The sequence below is a fragment of the Amblyraja radiata genome, chromosome 43, assembly GCF_010909765.2.
Source record: "Amblyraja radiata isolate CabotCenter1 chromosome 43, sAmbRad1.1.pri, whole genome shotgun sequence".
Taxonomy (NCBI): Eukaryota; Metazoa; Chordata; class Chondrichthyes; order Rajiformes; family Rajidae; genus Amblyraja; species Amblyraja radiata.
In genome coordinates, this window is record NC_045998.1 from 11359118 (window position 1) to 11375382 (window position 16265).

Genomic DNA, 16265 nt, shown 5'->3' on the forward strand with positions numbered 1-16265 from the left:
CACCGTATCCATGTTCTCCAGGGATGCTGCCCGACCGACCCGCTGAGTTACTCCAGCCTTTTCTCGAGTGTAGGACCAATGGTTACAAGCAGCAGTAAGAGCACAAAAGGGAACGCTGAAAGAACCTGGGGTGGAGACCTTGCCACGGGACTGAGAGGGAGCGGGAGAGATTGGTAGTCGACAGCAGTACGAGGGGGGCTGGAGGGCTGGGACATAGTTGGGACCAGGGCAGATAGGCAGATGGATGACATTTTGAAGGTAAAGAAAGCCTTTAAGGTAGGTTGGGTCTTTGAGTTGAAATTGGGACCCTTCTTCTTCAGGTCTGACCCGAAATATTATCTATCCATGTTCTCCAGGGATGCTGCCTGACCTGATGAGTTACTCTAGCACTGAAGCTGCCCGCGGGCTCCGGTAGGAAAGTGGCCGATTCGGGCACTCCAAGTGTGTTTGACCGTCCCAACGTCGGAGTTTGGATCATCCCGACGAGAGGGTCTGTACATCTGGCCGTCCGTAGCGGCGACTACGGAAGGTTTATGGCTCCGACCACGGGAGAACAAAGGAGGAGGACTGACTGAACCTTGTTGCCTTCCACCACAGTGACGAACGCTGTGGTGGATGTCTGTGTTCAATTCTATTGTGTATTGTGTGTTCTTTTCAAGTGTATCGCTGCTGGCAAATTCAAATCACTGCACCTTCAGGCGCCAGTGACGAATAAAATTGACTCTGACTTTTGTGGCTTTAATGCCCCTGTCCCACTTAGGAAACCTGAACGGAAACCTCTGGAGACTTTGCGCCCCACCCAAGGTTTCCGTGGGGTTCCCGGAGGTTTTTGTCAGGTTCCCTACCTGCTTCCTCCGGCAACCACCTGCAACCTCCGGGAACCACAAACGGAAACCTTGGGTGGGGCGCAAAGTCTCCAGAGGTTTCCGTTCAGGTTTCCTAAGTGGGACAGGGGCATTATTTTCTACAGGGCCTTAGAATCGGGCAATGAAGGACCCTGCCGAGACAGAATGGTGGGGGGCTCTCTTTACACAGCGAGTCAGGCTGTGTACCCTTCTCCCTGGTACACCTAGAAGTCACGTCATTCCACACCCCGTTCCCCTTCGTCGCCGTTTCACTGTCGCTTACCTGCAGTGGAATTAGGGGCGTTAAAGATGCTTTCTAAATCTGCCAGCGCTGCGTATTTGTCGGCTTGCGAGGTGGCATGTTTACCGGAGGAGGCGGCCGTTGAACCCGCGGGCACGGAGGTGGCGGGAGGGCTAGTGAACGCTCCGAAACTAGTGCTGGAAGATTTTGGGAAGGTATCAAAGTTTGCAAAGTTAGCGCTGCTCGAACCACCTGTTGCAAATGGAGAAAAAAAAAAAAAAGGAAATGGGAGGGAAAAAAACCAAACAGAAATAAAAGCTAAAATGAAAAGAAACTGACATAAGAAGCAAACAATGTTTACATGGGGCTTTGCAGAGCTCTGCGAGTCTGGCCGGTCCAATGGTCTGAGGAACGGTCTCAACCCGAAACGTCACCCATTCCTTCTCTCCAGAGATGCTGCCTGTCCCACTGAGTTACTCCAGCATTTTGTGTCTACTTTCTGATACTTACAGCTGCACGGAGAGTCTGTGAGATGGCGTGAAGTCAACACTGGGTTTGTTTGTTAACTCTGTGTCATTGACATTTGGGAGTGGGGAGACACTTCAGTGAATTGGGAAACACACGCTGAATTCACACACAGGTACCACTCATTGAAAAAAAAAAAAACAGATATACAAAGACTTTGCACTGTCTGAAGGTCGGCAGCATCTTAAAGAGTTGATTCATCACAACGCAGTAAAGGCAATGCACCAATGGCGATGCTGGTCTCGCTGCAAACATTACAGGGGGTTTAACATCAACAATCACGTGTTTGAGAAGTAAATGATAAATCACTGATGTGAGCTGCTGACCCATTATGAAGGATTAGATTTACATCCATCTTCTTCAAACTGTAGATTCATCCTGGTATATTCTCTTTGATGTTTCCTATGATGCCTTTCCGACAGAACTGCTTTCCCCCCCCCCCCCCTGCAATTTAGGTGTCCCCCTCTCTTTTAGTCTAGTTTAGATACAATAGACAATAGACAATAGGTGCAGGAGTAGGCCATTCGGCCCTTCGAGCCAGCACCGCTATTCAATGTGATCATGGCTGATCATCCCCAATCAGTACCCCGTTCCTGCTTTCTCCCCATATCCCCTGACTCCTCTATCTTTAAGAGCTCTGTCTAGCTCTCTCTTGGGGTGGGAGATTGCAACCTTCACGTGGTCCGCCCTGTTTCGACAAATGCAATCAACCCGGCGTGCACAATCAAATAAGATCAAATAGAACAAGTTGTCAGACAGATGCACGCCATACGCAAGAAGAAGAAGAAGAAACTCTATCTTGAGTAGACAATTGACAAGACGGTGTGGAAACCGAGTCTGCGCCGACCAGCGACCCTACACACACTAGCGACAATTTACAATCATACCAAGCCAATTAACCTACAAACCTGGACGATTTTGGAGGAAACCGGAGATCCCAGAGGAATCCCACGCAGGTGACGGGGAGAATGTACAAACTCCGTACAGACACGCACCCGTGGTCAGAATGGAACCCGGGTCTCGGGAGCTGTGAGGCAGCGACTCTACCACTGTGCCACCATGTCACCCTTCACTCAAGGCAGCAGACAATACAGTTAATATCCGGTGACGCCAATCTCTCAGCACACTTCACCGGCAGCTCGAGAGTCAGAGTCTGTCATGCAGCACGCAACTACCTCACTCTGACTCAGGCCCTCAGGCTCTCAGCCTGAAGAAGGGTCTCGACCCGAAACGTCACCCATTCCTTCTCTCCAGAGATGCTGCCTGTCCCGCTGAATTACTCCAGCATTCTGTGTGTATCTTCGGTGTGAGCAAAAAAGAATGATCAGTTGTTCTAAGTAAACCAGACGATGACAGCCATTCCTTCTCTCCAGAGATGCTGCCTGTGCACATTCCACAGAACTCAGCAGGTCGGGCAGCATCTTTGGAGAACATGGATAGGCGACGTTTCGGATTGAGACCATTCTGTTACTCCAGCACTTTGTGTCCTTCTGTGCATTAACCAGCATCTGCAGTTCCCTGGTTCTACAAGTAAATACACTTGGTCCTTACAATGAAATGCAAGTAGCATAAACTTGTATCTTTATCTGCCCCATGCTGTCATCCATTTCCCTTCCAAAAGTGTCTATTCCATTGGCCCCAGCTGCTCCACACAGCAATGAATTTTATATTCACACTAAAAACGTTGATAGAGTCATCAAGTCATGAATTAATACTGTGTGGAAAGAGGCCCTTCGGCCCAACTCTTCCACACTGGCCATCCCTATATCCTGAAATCCCTATTGGTTTGCTCAGTCGCTCTCCTTATATCCCCTAGATTAGCCACACCAATGTGAGCACGCACGCACTCACACATATCATATAAAGTCATTCAGCTCGGAAACAGGCCCTCAGCCCAACTTGCCTATGCCAACTAAGATGCCCCCTTACACCCACCACCCTGTGTGTGCAAGAAGTTGCCCCTCAGGTTCCCCCTCAACTAAAACCGATGTCCCCTGGTTCTTGGTTGCCCTGTTCACACGATGCCCCTGTTCATATTCACACTGCTGTCCACGATCAACGTTTCTGCTGAAACTATCTCTATAACCTCTAAGGTACACAAAAATGCTGGAGAAACTCAGCGGGTGCAGCAGCATCTAAGGAGTGAAGGAAATAGGCAACGTTTCGGGCCGAAGCCCTTCCGGGTTTCGGCCCGAAACGTTGCCTATTTCCTTCGGGGTTTCGGGCCGAAACGTTGCCTATCTCCTTCGCTCCATAGATGCTGCTGCACCCGCTGAGTTTCTCCAGCATTTTTGTGTACCTTCGATTTTCCAGCATCTGCAGTTCCTTCTTTAACACTCTATAACCTCGAGTTCAGCCACCCCACTGTGTGTACATGCCCACACGCGTGTTTGCACAGCATACAGTCATACAGCACGAAACAGGCCCTTCAGCCCAGCTTGCCCATGCTAACCAAGATGCCCAAAGTACTCTAGTTGCAGCTCCCTGCCTTTGCCCCACATCCCTCTCCATGTCCCTGTCTAAAAGTCTTTTAGTACCCAAGACTTGTCATAGTACCCAAATGTTTTGATTCATTTTAACCATTGGTCAGCCCACAACGGATCAAGATCCTGCTGTAAACTTCGTTTAATCATCTTCGCTCTCTACAATACCACCTGCTTTAGATCTATCTACAAACTTACTAATCTTGCCTGCAACATTCTCAAAGTCTTTGATGCAAACAACAAACACCAATGGAGTAATGAGGTCATATTTAGGCCATTCGGCCCATCGAATCTACTCCGCCATTCAATCAAGGCTGATCTATCTCTCCCTCCTAAACCCATTCTCCTCCCCATAACCCTGGACACCCGCACTAACTAAGAGGGGTGGGGAGAGAGAGGGGAGAGAGAGGGGGGGAGAGAAGTGGAAGAGTGGGTGGGGAGGGAGGGGTAGAGGGGTAGGGGGAGTGGTGGAAGAGGGACAGAGGGGTAGGGGAAGGGGTGGGGGTGAGGGAGGGGGAAGGGAGGGGGAGAGAGAGGGGTGGGGGATGGAGAGGGAGACGGGTGGGATAAGTGGGAGAGAGGGGAGGGAGGGGTAGGGGGAGAGGTGGAAGAGGGACAGAGGGGCAGGGGGTGGAGGGAGAGAGGGAAGGGGGTGGGGTAGAGAGGGAAGGGGGTGGTGGAGAGAGGGTGGGAGGAGAGGGAGAGGGGGGAGGAGATGGAAAGGGGGAGGAGAGAGGAGTGGGGGAGGGGAGGAGAGAGGGGAGGGGGAGAGAGGTGTGGGGGAGGGAGGGAGGGGGGAGAGAGAGGAAGGGAGAGGTGGTACCACCATGAGGTACCACCTCCAGTTTAAATTCCATTTGGAATATTTTGGAGGTCCAAGAAACCAAGTAATCAAGAATCTACATATCTCTGCCTTAAAAATATCCATTGACGGCCTTTTGTGGCAGTGAATTCAAGTGTGGGTGGAGGCCAGAGCATCCGGAGAGGACCTGTGCAGCCTCCGTACAGACAGCACCCTTGGTCGTGGTCGGGGAGGAGCCCGGGTCTCTGGCGCTGTGAGGCAGCAGCTCTGGCGCTGTGCCACCGCGCCACCCTCGTGACCCTGCCGTGCCGAGTAGTTGTGATTTACACACCAATGTTACACGCCCTCTGTCGTGGCGCGGTGGGCTTCACTGGACAACGGGGGGGGGGGGGGGGAGAGGACCGCTGCACAGGCACGTCTGTCCCGTTGCCTTGGGACGGCAGCTAGTCGTTGCCCTTGAACTGGAAATTCGCAAATCCTAACATAAAATAAGGAACTGCTTGAGACTGGCAAGCTTATCATAGAACAGGAACAGGCCCTTCAGCCCACAATGTCCGTGCTGAACATGATGCCACATGCAATCCATATCCCTCCATTCCCTGCACTATGAGCATTGTAAATGCAACTTATCGTATCTGCTTCCTCCACCACCCCAGGCAGCGGGTTCCAAGCACTCACTGCTCTCTGCTACTTAATATTTATAATTTAAAAAACGCACTCGCCCTGCATACCTCCTTTAAACTGTGGCCCTGTCGCCTGAGAAGGTGAAAAGCTTTCTCACTGTACCTCAGTGCACGTGACAAGAAACCAAAGTGAACTGAATTGGGCCCTGGCACCGATTCCTGAGGCACGCCACACTATCCACAGGCTCTCTGGGTGTAAAACCCTTCACAAATTCAATGACTGACACGCTGAGAGGAGATAAACATGGCTGGATACTGTACCTGATGCCGCGGGCTGGGCCTGGAATGGGGCTTGGTGGACCGAGGGGAAACCTCCGACGTTACCTGTGGCACCACCTCCACTGAACGCATTGAAGGTCGGAAAACTCGCATGTGCAGTTTGCTGGACTGGATACAAACAAAAAGGTTGGCTGTAAACCCCAAGAAACGTTGCCACGTTTACCTTCGCTACATGAAGAATACAGCAGTTTTTAAGGTAGACACAAAATGCTGGAGTAACTCAGCGGGTGAGGCAGCATCTGAGGAGAGACGTTTCAGTGACGTTTCGTGACCCTTCTTCTGTCTGAAATGTCGCCCATTCCTTCTGTCGTCAGATGCTGCCTCACCCGCTTAGTGACTCCAGTATTTTGTATCTACCTTCGATTTTAACCAGCATCTGCAGTTCTTTCTTACACAGAGCAGTTCTTAAGATCTCCGGGGAAAAGGAATAGGTGACGTTTCAGGTCGAGATGTCGGACCTGCAGGTTCAGGGGCAGTTTCTTCCAGGCTGTTATCAGGCACCTGAACTATCCTATCACCAACTCGAGAACGGTCCTGATCTCCCATCTACCTCAGTTGCTGATAATAGCTGGGAAGAAACTGTCCCTGAATCTGGAGGTGTGCGTTTTCACACTTCTGTACCTCTTGCCCGATGGGAGAGGGGAGAAGGGGGAGTGGCCGGGGTGCAACTCATCCTTGATTATGTTGCTGGCCTTGCTGGGGCAGCATGTGGTGTAAATTGAGTCAATGGAAGGGAGGTTGGTTGGCGTGATGGTCTGGGCTGCGTCCACAAGTCTCTTTCATTTCTTGTGGTCTTGGATGGTGCCGTTCCCAAACCAAGCTGTGATGCATCCCGATAAAACGTTTTCAATGCCGCATCTGTAGAAGTTGGTGAGAGTTTTTGGGGACATGCTGAACTTCCTAAGCCTTCTAAGGAAGTAGAGGGTAGTGGTAGAGGCCAGAGGTCTGTGGAACTGTGCAGACGATAGCTTCAGGAGGGAAGAGAAAAGACCGAATGGAGATGAAGGGAGTCGCAGAAAACGACGGGTTTCGGCCCGAAATGTTGCCTATTTCCTTCACCCCATAGATGCTGCCTCACCCGCTGAGTTTCTCCAACATTTATGTCTACTGCAGAGAATGAGGCTGGTTTAGCTTATCTCCAAGGGTGGCACGGTGGCGCAGCGATAGGGCTGCTGCCTTACAGAGCCAAAGATTCAGGTTCGATCCCGACTACGGGTGCTGTCTGTACGGAGTTTGTACGTTCTCCCAGTGACCTGAGTGGGCTTTCTCCGGGATCTTCGGTTTCGCCCCACACTCCAAAGACGTGCAGGTTTGTAGGTTAATTGGCTTGGTGTAAATGTAAATTGTCCCTGGTGTGCGTAGGATGGCGCTAATGTGCGGGGATCGCTGGTCGGCACGGACTTGGTGGGCTGAAGGGCCAGTTTCCGTGCTGTATCTCTGAACTAAACTCAATAAATCTTACCTCCAAAGCCGGGGAAAGCCCCAAAGGCCTGTGTGGCTGCATGCTGGGGTGCAGGGGTGGCAAAGGGGTCGCCCCCAATGTCAGCCAGGAGATCCATCTGCGACCTCTTTGCTTGCTGCTGTTGTGCCTGCTGCATCTGTGCCTGACCCACGGGCTGGAGGAGGAGAGAGAAAAGTAATATTAAATTAGTTTAGTTTAGTTTATTGTCACGTGCAGCGTTGAGTTCAATACTACACGTATTCAATACAGTATTTAGACCGAAGAAGGGTCTCGACCTGAAATGTCACCCATTCCTTCTCTCCAGAGATGCTGCCAATCCCGCTGAGTTACTACAACATTTTGTGTCTAACTTTGGTTTAAACCAGCACCTGCAGTTCCTCTCTACACAGTATTTGGAGCATTGCGTTCAATTCTGGGCATCAAGTTGGCACGGGTACAGAGAAGATTTACGAGGATGTTCCCGATGTTGGGGGAGTCCGGAACCAGGGGCCACACACACAGTTTAAGAATAAGGGGTAAGCCATTTAGAACGGAGACGAGGAAACACTTTTTCTCACAGAGAGTTGCGAGTCTGTGGAATACTCTACCTCAGGTGGAGGCCGGTTCTCTGGATACTGTCAAGAGAGAGCTAGATAGGGCTCCTAAAGATAGCGGAGTCGGGGGATATGGGGAGAAGGCAGGAACAGGGTACTGATTGGGGATGATCAGCCATGATCACATTGAATGGCGGTGCTGGCTCAAAGGGCCAAATGGCCTACTCCTGCACCTATTGTCTATTGTTGCCAGGACTAGAGGGTCTGAGCTATAGGGAGGGATAGAATAGGCTGGGACTCTATTCCTTGGAGCGCATGAGGATGGGTGATCTTGTAGATGTGTGTAAAATCATGAGAGAAATAGATCGGGTAGATACACAGAGTTTCTTGCCCAGAGTAGGCAAATCGAGGACACGAGGGCATAGGTTTAAGGTGAAGGGGAAAAGATTTAATAGGAATCTGAGTGGTACATTTTTCACACAAAGGGTGGTGGGTGTATGGAATGAGCTGCCGGAGAAGGTAGTTGAGGCTGGGACTATCCCATCGTTTAAGAAACCTGTTGGACAGGTACATGGATAGGACAGGTTTGGAGGGATATGGGCCAAATGCGGGCATGTGGGACTAGTGTAGCTGGGAAATGTTGGCCGGTGTGGGCAAGTTGTGCCGAAGGGCTTTTTCCACGATTCTATGTATACTGAGGTACAGGAAAAAGCTCTACTGCATGCTAACCAGTCAGCGGATAGATAATACATGATTGCAATCGAACCATCCACAGTGTACAGATAGATGATGAAGGGAATAATGCGAATAATGTTTAGTGCCAGGGAAAGCCAGTAAAGTTCATATGTGATAGGAGCAGCATTAGGCCATTCGGCTCATCAAGTCTACTCCGCCATTCAATCATGGCTGATCTATCTCTCCCTCCAGGCCCCATTCTCCTACCTGCTCCCCATAACCCCTGACATCCATACTAATCAAGAATCTATCTATCTCTACCTTAAAAATATCCACTGACTTGTGGCCTCCACAGCTGTCTGTGGCAATGAATTCCACAGATTCACCACCCTCTGACTAAATAAATTCCTCCTCATCTCCTTCCTGAAGGAACGTCCTTTAATTCTGAGGCTGTGACCTCTGGCCCTAGACTCTCCCTCCACATCCACAATATCCAAGCCCTGTCACTATTTGGCAAGTTTCAATGAGGGTTTCAATGAGGTACTTGGTGGCTACAGTTGTTGAGTTAAGTTGAGTTAGGAAGCTAGAAAATCCATGCCCCCACCTCCCCCCTGCCCCCTGCCCCTCCCCCTCCCCCCACCATCATGCTGACAGTACTTGACTGACGGTTCTCGTGACAGTCAGGGCTGGAGCTGATTCTCCCACCAGGCTCTTCAGAGGTTTAATGTCGGGCGTGCTGCTTCTGCTGCTAAGTGAGGTGGTGGCTGAAGTGGCCGCAGACACCTTTACGCGCTCGGGAGGAACATACCTGTAATCACAGACAAAACCAAATTAACGCCAGCCAGGAAAATATTTGCGTTGCCCCCGTTATTCGCTTGGGCAACTTGTCCCTAGTGTGTGCAGGATAGTGTTAGTGTGCGGGGATCGCTGGTCGCTGCCAAATGGTTTGTTTCAGCGCTGTATCTCTAAACTAAACTAAACTAAACTTCGAGCAACCCTTGCATTTACTCTCTCCCTGTCCCTCCACCACCCTGGCCCTCTTGCAAATTCACTGTTTGTATTCCTTCATTATCATCTTCTCCCCAGCCAACAATGGACCATTGTGGACTCCACCTTCCCTGAGTCATCGATGCAGGCTCAGCTTTGTTCTGAACCTTCCTATACCTCCAGTTTCTCCCACCTCCCAGACTATCAGACCGACGAAGGGTCTCGACCCGAAACGTCACCTATCCCTTTTCTCCACAGATGCTGCCTGACCCGCTAAGTTACTCCAGCATCTTGTGTCTATCTCCGGTGTAAGCCAGCATCTGCAGTTCCTTCTTACAAAGGAAAATAGGGATTAAACCGCCTTCAAGCCTGCCTGCCAGCTTTTATGCCTCAACATTTCAAATATTCTTCTATTTCCACTGCAAATGGGCCATTCTTAGTCAAGTGTGTGACTAAAAAAGATGGAAAAAAGTGTGGAATACATCTCTTATCATTCTGAAAGCATTACAGGTATATTGTTTTGTCCTGCACAGAGGATTCATATATTTTTTTCCGGTTTATCAAGTGAAATATTTATATGTTTTGCTGACAATGTTTGTTTGGGGCAAGAGGTCAAATAGGGCTGGTCACGTGTGTGACGCGGCACGGAAGCCCTTTTTCAAACTCTTGTGAATTTTAAAAAAGCTGGAATGTTCACATCTTTAGCAGACATGCATTATAGTCCTGCAGGTGGGGGGAAATAGCCAATGAGCAAGATGGATCTCTTACAAGAATTTTTTTTAACGTTTCACTTTGTGCGATGACATCTGGTCACGTGTGTGACATGCCGGTTCACTTTCCCAGAAGAATGGGCCCAAATACTTCTAAAAGTAAACTGAAAGTGGGCATGCAGGTGTTAGCATTCATAGCAAAAGGATTTGAGTATAGGAGCAGGGAGGTTCTACTGCAGTTGTACAGGGTCTTGGTGAGACCACATCTGGGGTATTGCGTACAGTTTTGGTCTCCTAATCTGAGGAAAGACATTCTTGCCATAGAGGGAGTACAGAGAAGGTTCACCAGACTGATTCCTGGGATGTCAGGACTTTCATATGAAGAAAGACTGGATAGACTCGGCTTGTACTCGCTGGAATTTAGAAGATTGAGGGGGGATCTTATAGAAACTTACAAAATTCTTAAGGGGTTGGACAGGCTAGATGCAGGAAGATTATTCCCGATATTGGGGAGGTCCAGAACAAGGGGTCACAGTTTAAGGATAAAGGGGGAAGTCTTTTAGGTTGAGATGAGAAAATCATTTTTTACACAGAGAGTGGTGAACCTGTGGAATTCTCTGCCACAGAAGGTAGTTGAGGCCACAGTTCATTGGCTATATTTAAGAGGGAGTTAGATGTGGCCATTGTGGCTAAATGGATCAGGGGGTATGGAGAGAAGGCAGGTACAGGATACTGAGTTGGATGATCAGCCATGATCGTATCGAATGGCGGTGCAGGCTCGAAGGGCCGAATGGCCTACTCCTGCACCTATTTTCTATGTTTCTGTTTCTAATAGTAACAGTCACAGCGTCAATGATAGAGCAGTCCAAATCGTCAATGCCGACTAATATGTCCCACCTAGTTTAGTTTAATCTAGTTTAGTGCAGTTGAGTTTATACAGCGCGGAAACAGGCACTTCGGCCCACTAAGTCCGTGATCCCCATACACTAACACAATCGTGCACACACCGTCAGCGATTTGCAATCTTACTTGGCCAATTCACCTACACTCCCGCACGTCTTTGGAGTGTGGGGGGAGACCGCAGCTCCCGGAGAAAAGCCGCGCAGGTCACGGGGAAGAACGTACAAACTCCATGCAGACAGCACCCATGGTCAGGATCGAACTAGGGTCTCTGGCGCTGTGAGGCAGCGACTCTACCACTGCGCCACCGTGCCGCCCGCCGTTTAGTTTAGTTACAAAATCCAAGATGAAGCAGAAGCCAGGCAGATCGTTGCGTCCCAGAAGTGGATCTGCTGTTATTTTCATGAGCCAGTCCTGTTTGCCTGCGTTTGGCCAATATCATATGTTCATAAGTGATGAGAGCAGTATTAGGACATTCGGCCCATCAAGTCTACTCCGCCATCCAATCATGGCTGATCTAGCTCTCTCTCCTAACCCCATTCTCCTGCCTTCTCCCCATAACCCCCTGACACCCGTACTAATCAAGAATCTATTTATCTCTGCCTTAAAAATATCTGCTTACATTGGCCTCAACCTCTAAGGGAATGAAGATTCCACAGATTCACCAGCCTCTGAATAAAGAAATTCATCCTCATCTCTAAGAAGGAGATGAGGATGAATTTCTTTAAGAAGGAACGTCCGTTAATTCTGAGGCTGTGACCTCTGGTCCTAGACTCTCCCACTAGTGGAAACATCCTCTCCACATCCACTCTAAGCAGGTGTTTCGCAATTCAAAAGTTTCAATGTGGTACCCCTTCATCCTTCTAACCTCCAGCGAGTAGAGGCCCACTGCCTTCAAACGCTCATCATTTTAACCCTCCCATTCCTGGGATCATTCCCTCCTAAGCCTCCTCCAGAGCCGGCATAGAAACATAGAAAATAGGTGCAGGAGTAGGCCATTCAGCCCTTCGAGCCAGCACCGCCATTCAATATGATCATGGCTAATCATCCAAAATCAGTACCCCGTTCCTGCTTTCTCCCCACATCCCTTGATTCCGTTAGCCCTAAGAGCTAAATCGAACTCAAATTCCATTAGCCCTACAGGGCCTGTCCCACTGTACGAGGTAATTCAAGAGTTCTCCCGAGTTTGCCCTGATTCGAACTCGAAGAATTACGGTAATGGCCGTTCGTAGGTACCCGGGGCTCTCGTGGACATTTTTCCTAGTGCTGAAAAAACTTCACGAGTTTCCGCGTTTCCCAAGTACCTGCCGTTAGCGTTACGAGCCGCTACGGGACATCCACGAACTCCGACGTAGCCGCTACGTACTTCCCACGAGTTTGATTTTTTTTTAAACTCGGGAGAGCTCTTGAATTACCTCGTACAGTGGGACAAGCCCTTAAGAGCTAAATCCAACTTGCTCTTGAAAACATCAAGAGCGCTTCTCTCTTGAACACATACATGAGCACATCCTACCTCAGATATCCCTCTAAAGGGCAAAGTTGTGAGGGTACAGATATGTGTGATCGTTTCTGTTGTACAGGCCGGACTGGATTGATCATCTACAGCAGTCAATAGCATCACGTGAGCTGGCACCTTTCCGTCCACTATACAAGCACTGGCTGAGATCCATTTGCAGGTTTTTCTGTCGGCACTGACTCCTTATGCAACTGACATCTAAATTAAACAGCGGTATTCCGAGCGGGAACAGAAACAGTCATTGGATTACTGAGAATGTATGATCTTCGGCATAAATGCGTGATCACCCACCATCTTTTCTTCTCATATTTATCCTGTAGGAATTCCTTGATTTTCTGTGGATCCCTGTAATCTGGGATGACTGATGATCTGGAGTCGAACAGGCCCAGCCAGATCTGTCTGCATACCTGCAGAGGAACCAAAACAGAGGAATGAAGTCTTCTCTACACAGATACAGTGCACAGGATCTCACATCACATCAACTGGACGGCACGGTGGCGCAGCGGTAGAGTTGCTGCCACACAGCGCCGGAGACCCGGCTTTGATCCTGACTACGGGTGCTGTCCGTACGGAGCTTGTACCCCGTGACATGTTTTCTCCCGGTTTCCTCCCACGCTCGAAAGACTTACAGTACAAGTTTGAAAGTTAATTGGCTTTGGTAAAATCGTAAATTGTTAATTGCCCCAAATGTGTGCAAGATAGTGTTAGTGTGTGGGAATCGCTGGTCGGAGTGGACTCGAAGGGCCAAATGGCCTGCGCCTGCACCTATTGTCTATTGACTGGTCAGAGAACCGGGAAGGGGGTGGGATGGAGAGAGAGGGAAAGCAGGGGTTACTTGAAGTTAGAGAAATCAATGTTCATACCGCTGGGGTGTAAGCTGCCCAAGCGAAATATGAGGTGCCTGCAGAATGCTGTCTTGTTTGGAAGGTTTCAGCTACGGGGGAAAACTGGACAGACTTGCATTGGTTTCTCTGGAAGCTTGGAGGTTGGGGGCATATTTGATAGAAGAGTGTAAAATGATGGGAGCCGTAGATAGGGTAGACAATCAGAACCCTTTACCCCAGTGTGGAAATGTCCAACACTAGAGGGCAGGGGTATATGGGGAGAGGGGGAAAGTTCATAAGTTATAGCAGCATATTTAGGCCATTTGGCCCATCAAATAGATAAATAAACCCAGCATCTGCAGCTCCTTCTTACGCTATACGATTGACCTCCAAATGACTGCCGCGACTCGAGGCAAAATGCTCATTCATGCACTTTGTTTACCTGCAGATTCATTTACATCCTTAAGAGCGAATGTTTTTTTAAAAAAATATTTTATTTTATTAGAAGTAAGTACAGTCATATGGCACCAAAGTGCCTAATATATATTTTCATAATACATTTTATGTACAACTTCTTTTCTTTTTTTTTTGTTACACTGAAAAAAGATTAGAATAAGAAAAAGAAGTTAGATAGTAAAGGATAGAAAGATGTGAAATATATAGTGTGTGAAAAAAGAAAACGAGTAAATGAAGAAAGTTGAGAGAAAGAGAAAATAAAATAAAATAAAAAAGAAAAGGAGATCATTATTTATAATCTTGACCAACCCTCGTCCAGTCCTGAAACAGTTATTTTTTACAATTGTGTTGCACCATATGATTCCAAAAAAACGACGAATGGAGACCAACTCGTTATGAATTGGTCTGATTTATCCATTAGGAGGAATCGCATTTCCTCAAGATGAGCGGTGTCCAACATACTTGCAATCCACATTTTAAGCGTTGGTATTGATGTACCCTTCCAAAATTTAAGAATTAATTTTTTTGCTATTATTAAACCATAGTTAAGGAATAGATTTTGAGATGTGTTCAATTTATTCCCATCTTCCATTACGCCAAATATAATCATTTCAGTATTAGGTTCCATTCTTGTCTTGAATAATTTTGTAAATATTTCAAAAATATCATTCCAAAATCTATAAAGTTTTATGCAGGAAACTAAGGAGTGTGTTATAGTTGCCTTTTGGGCTAGACATTTATCACAAGTGGCGGATATATTTGGATAAAATTTGTTCAATCTTGTTTTTGAATAATATAATCTATGTACAATTTTAAATTGTTTGGAAGGTTTCAGCTACGGGGGGAAACTGGACAGACTTGCATTGGTTTCTCTGGAAGCTTGGAGGTTGGGGGCATATTTGATAGAAGAGTGTAAAATGATGGGAGCCGTAGATAGGGTAGACAATCAGAACCCTTTACCCCAGTGTGGAAATGTCCAACACTAGAGGGCAGGGTATATGGGGAGAGGGGGAAAGTTCATAAGTTATAGCAGCATATTTAGGCCATTTGGCCCATCAAATAGATAAATAAACCCAGCATCTGCAGCTCCTTCTTACGCTATACGATTGACCTCCAAATGACTGCCGCGACTCGAGGCAAAATGCTCATTCATGCACTTTGTTTACCTGCAGATTCATTTACATCCTTAAGAGCGAATGTTTAATGGCACGGACAATAATGGAGAGTTTTAGCAGGAAGGAGTTCTGGCTCAACGAGCACCTGAAGTGAGATTTGGAGTGTGTGCATAGCTGGGATATCTTTGAAATGTTTGGTGATTAATGCCTCGATATCAGGTTCTGTGACTTTCAACTCCCCTCGCTCGGTCCAGCCATGCGTGAGAGTTAAAAGCCCTGAAATCCTGCCTGTGAAAGGCAATAATTGTAGCTAAGTGGGCAAAGAGCTCATGCACTTGAGAAGGTCACACACCAACATAGATGTGTAGGAAGGAACTGCAGATGCTGGTTTAAACCGAGGACAGATTCAAAAAGCTGGAGTAACTCGGCGGGACAGGCAGCATCAAAGATCTTAGAGTGGAGCTCTAAGATCTTTGGGCAGCATCTCTGGAGAAAAGGAATAGGTGACCCATGTGAGTGTCCAAAGCTTGGATTTAGAGGAAGTGGGAGGAGGCGAAGGAGAAGTTAATTTAGAACGGAGACGAGGAAACACTTTTTCTCACAGAGAGTGGTGAGTCTGTGGAATTCTCTGCCTCAGAGGGCAGTGGAGGCAGGTTCTCTGGATGCTTTCAAGAGAGCTAGATAGGACTCTTAAAAATAGCGGAGTCAGGGGATATGGGGAGAAGGCAGGAACGGGGTACTGATTGGGGATGATCAGCCACGATCACATTGAATGGCGGTGCTGACTCGAAGGGCCAAATGGCCTACTCCTGCACGTATTGTCTATTAAGGGTAGACAAAAATGCTGGAGTAACTTGCGGGTGTATGGAGCGAAGGAATAGGTGACGTCTCGGGTCTCCATAGATGCTGCCTCACCCGCTGAGTTTCCCCAGCATTTTTGTCGACCTTCGATTTTTCCAGCATCTGCAGTTCCTTCTTAAACGAGAAGTTAAGGGTGAGGACCGGTCTCAACATGAAACGCCACCTATTCCCTCTCTCCAGAGATGCTGCCTGTCTCGCTGAGTTACTCCAGCTTTTTGTGTCCACCTTGGGTGTAAACCAGCATCTGCATTCCCGGGTCTGAAGAAGGGTTTCGGCCCGAAACGTCGCCTATTTCCTTCGCTCCATAGATGCTGCTGCACCCGCTGAGTTTCCCCAGCAATTTTGTGTACCTTCTGCATTTCCTTCCT

General features: G+C 48.3%; 1 protein-coding gene across 10 annotated transcripts in view; it reads right to left on the reverse strand.

The window, feature by feature from the left end:
* The window catches only part of LOC116968056 (arf-GAP domain and FG repeat-containing protein 1-like), a 94780-nt gene that overhangs the window by 25514 nt on the left and 53001 nt on the right, over nucleotides 1-16265 (reverse strand). For 6 of the 10 annotated variants that reach the window (XM_033014677.1, XM_033014679.1, XM_033014686.1 and 3 more), the window contains 5 exons: nucleotides 12933-13048; nucleotides 9186-9336; nucleotides 7321-7474; nucleotides 5841-5966; nucleotides 1129-1338 (listed from right to left, as the gene is read on the reverse strand). In XM_033014677.1, the coding sequence (XP_032870568.1) occupies nucleotides 1129-1338; nucleotides 5841-5966; nucleotides 7321-7474; nucleotides 9186-9336; nucleotides 12933-13048 (757 nt within the window). The remainder of the gene's footprint in view (nucleotides 1-1128; nucleotides 1339-5840; nucleotides 5967-7320; nucleotides 7475-9185; nucleotides 9337-12932; nucleotides 13049-16265) is intronic. The other 4 variants (XM_033014685.1, XM_033014684.1, XM_033014680.1 and 1 more) reach the window with 3 other exon arrangements.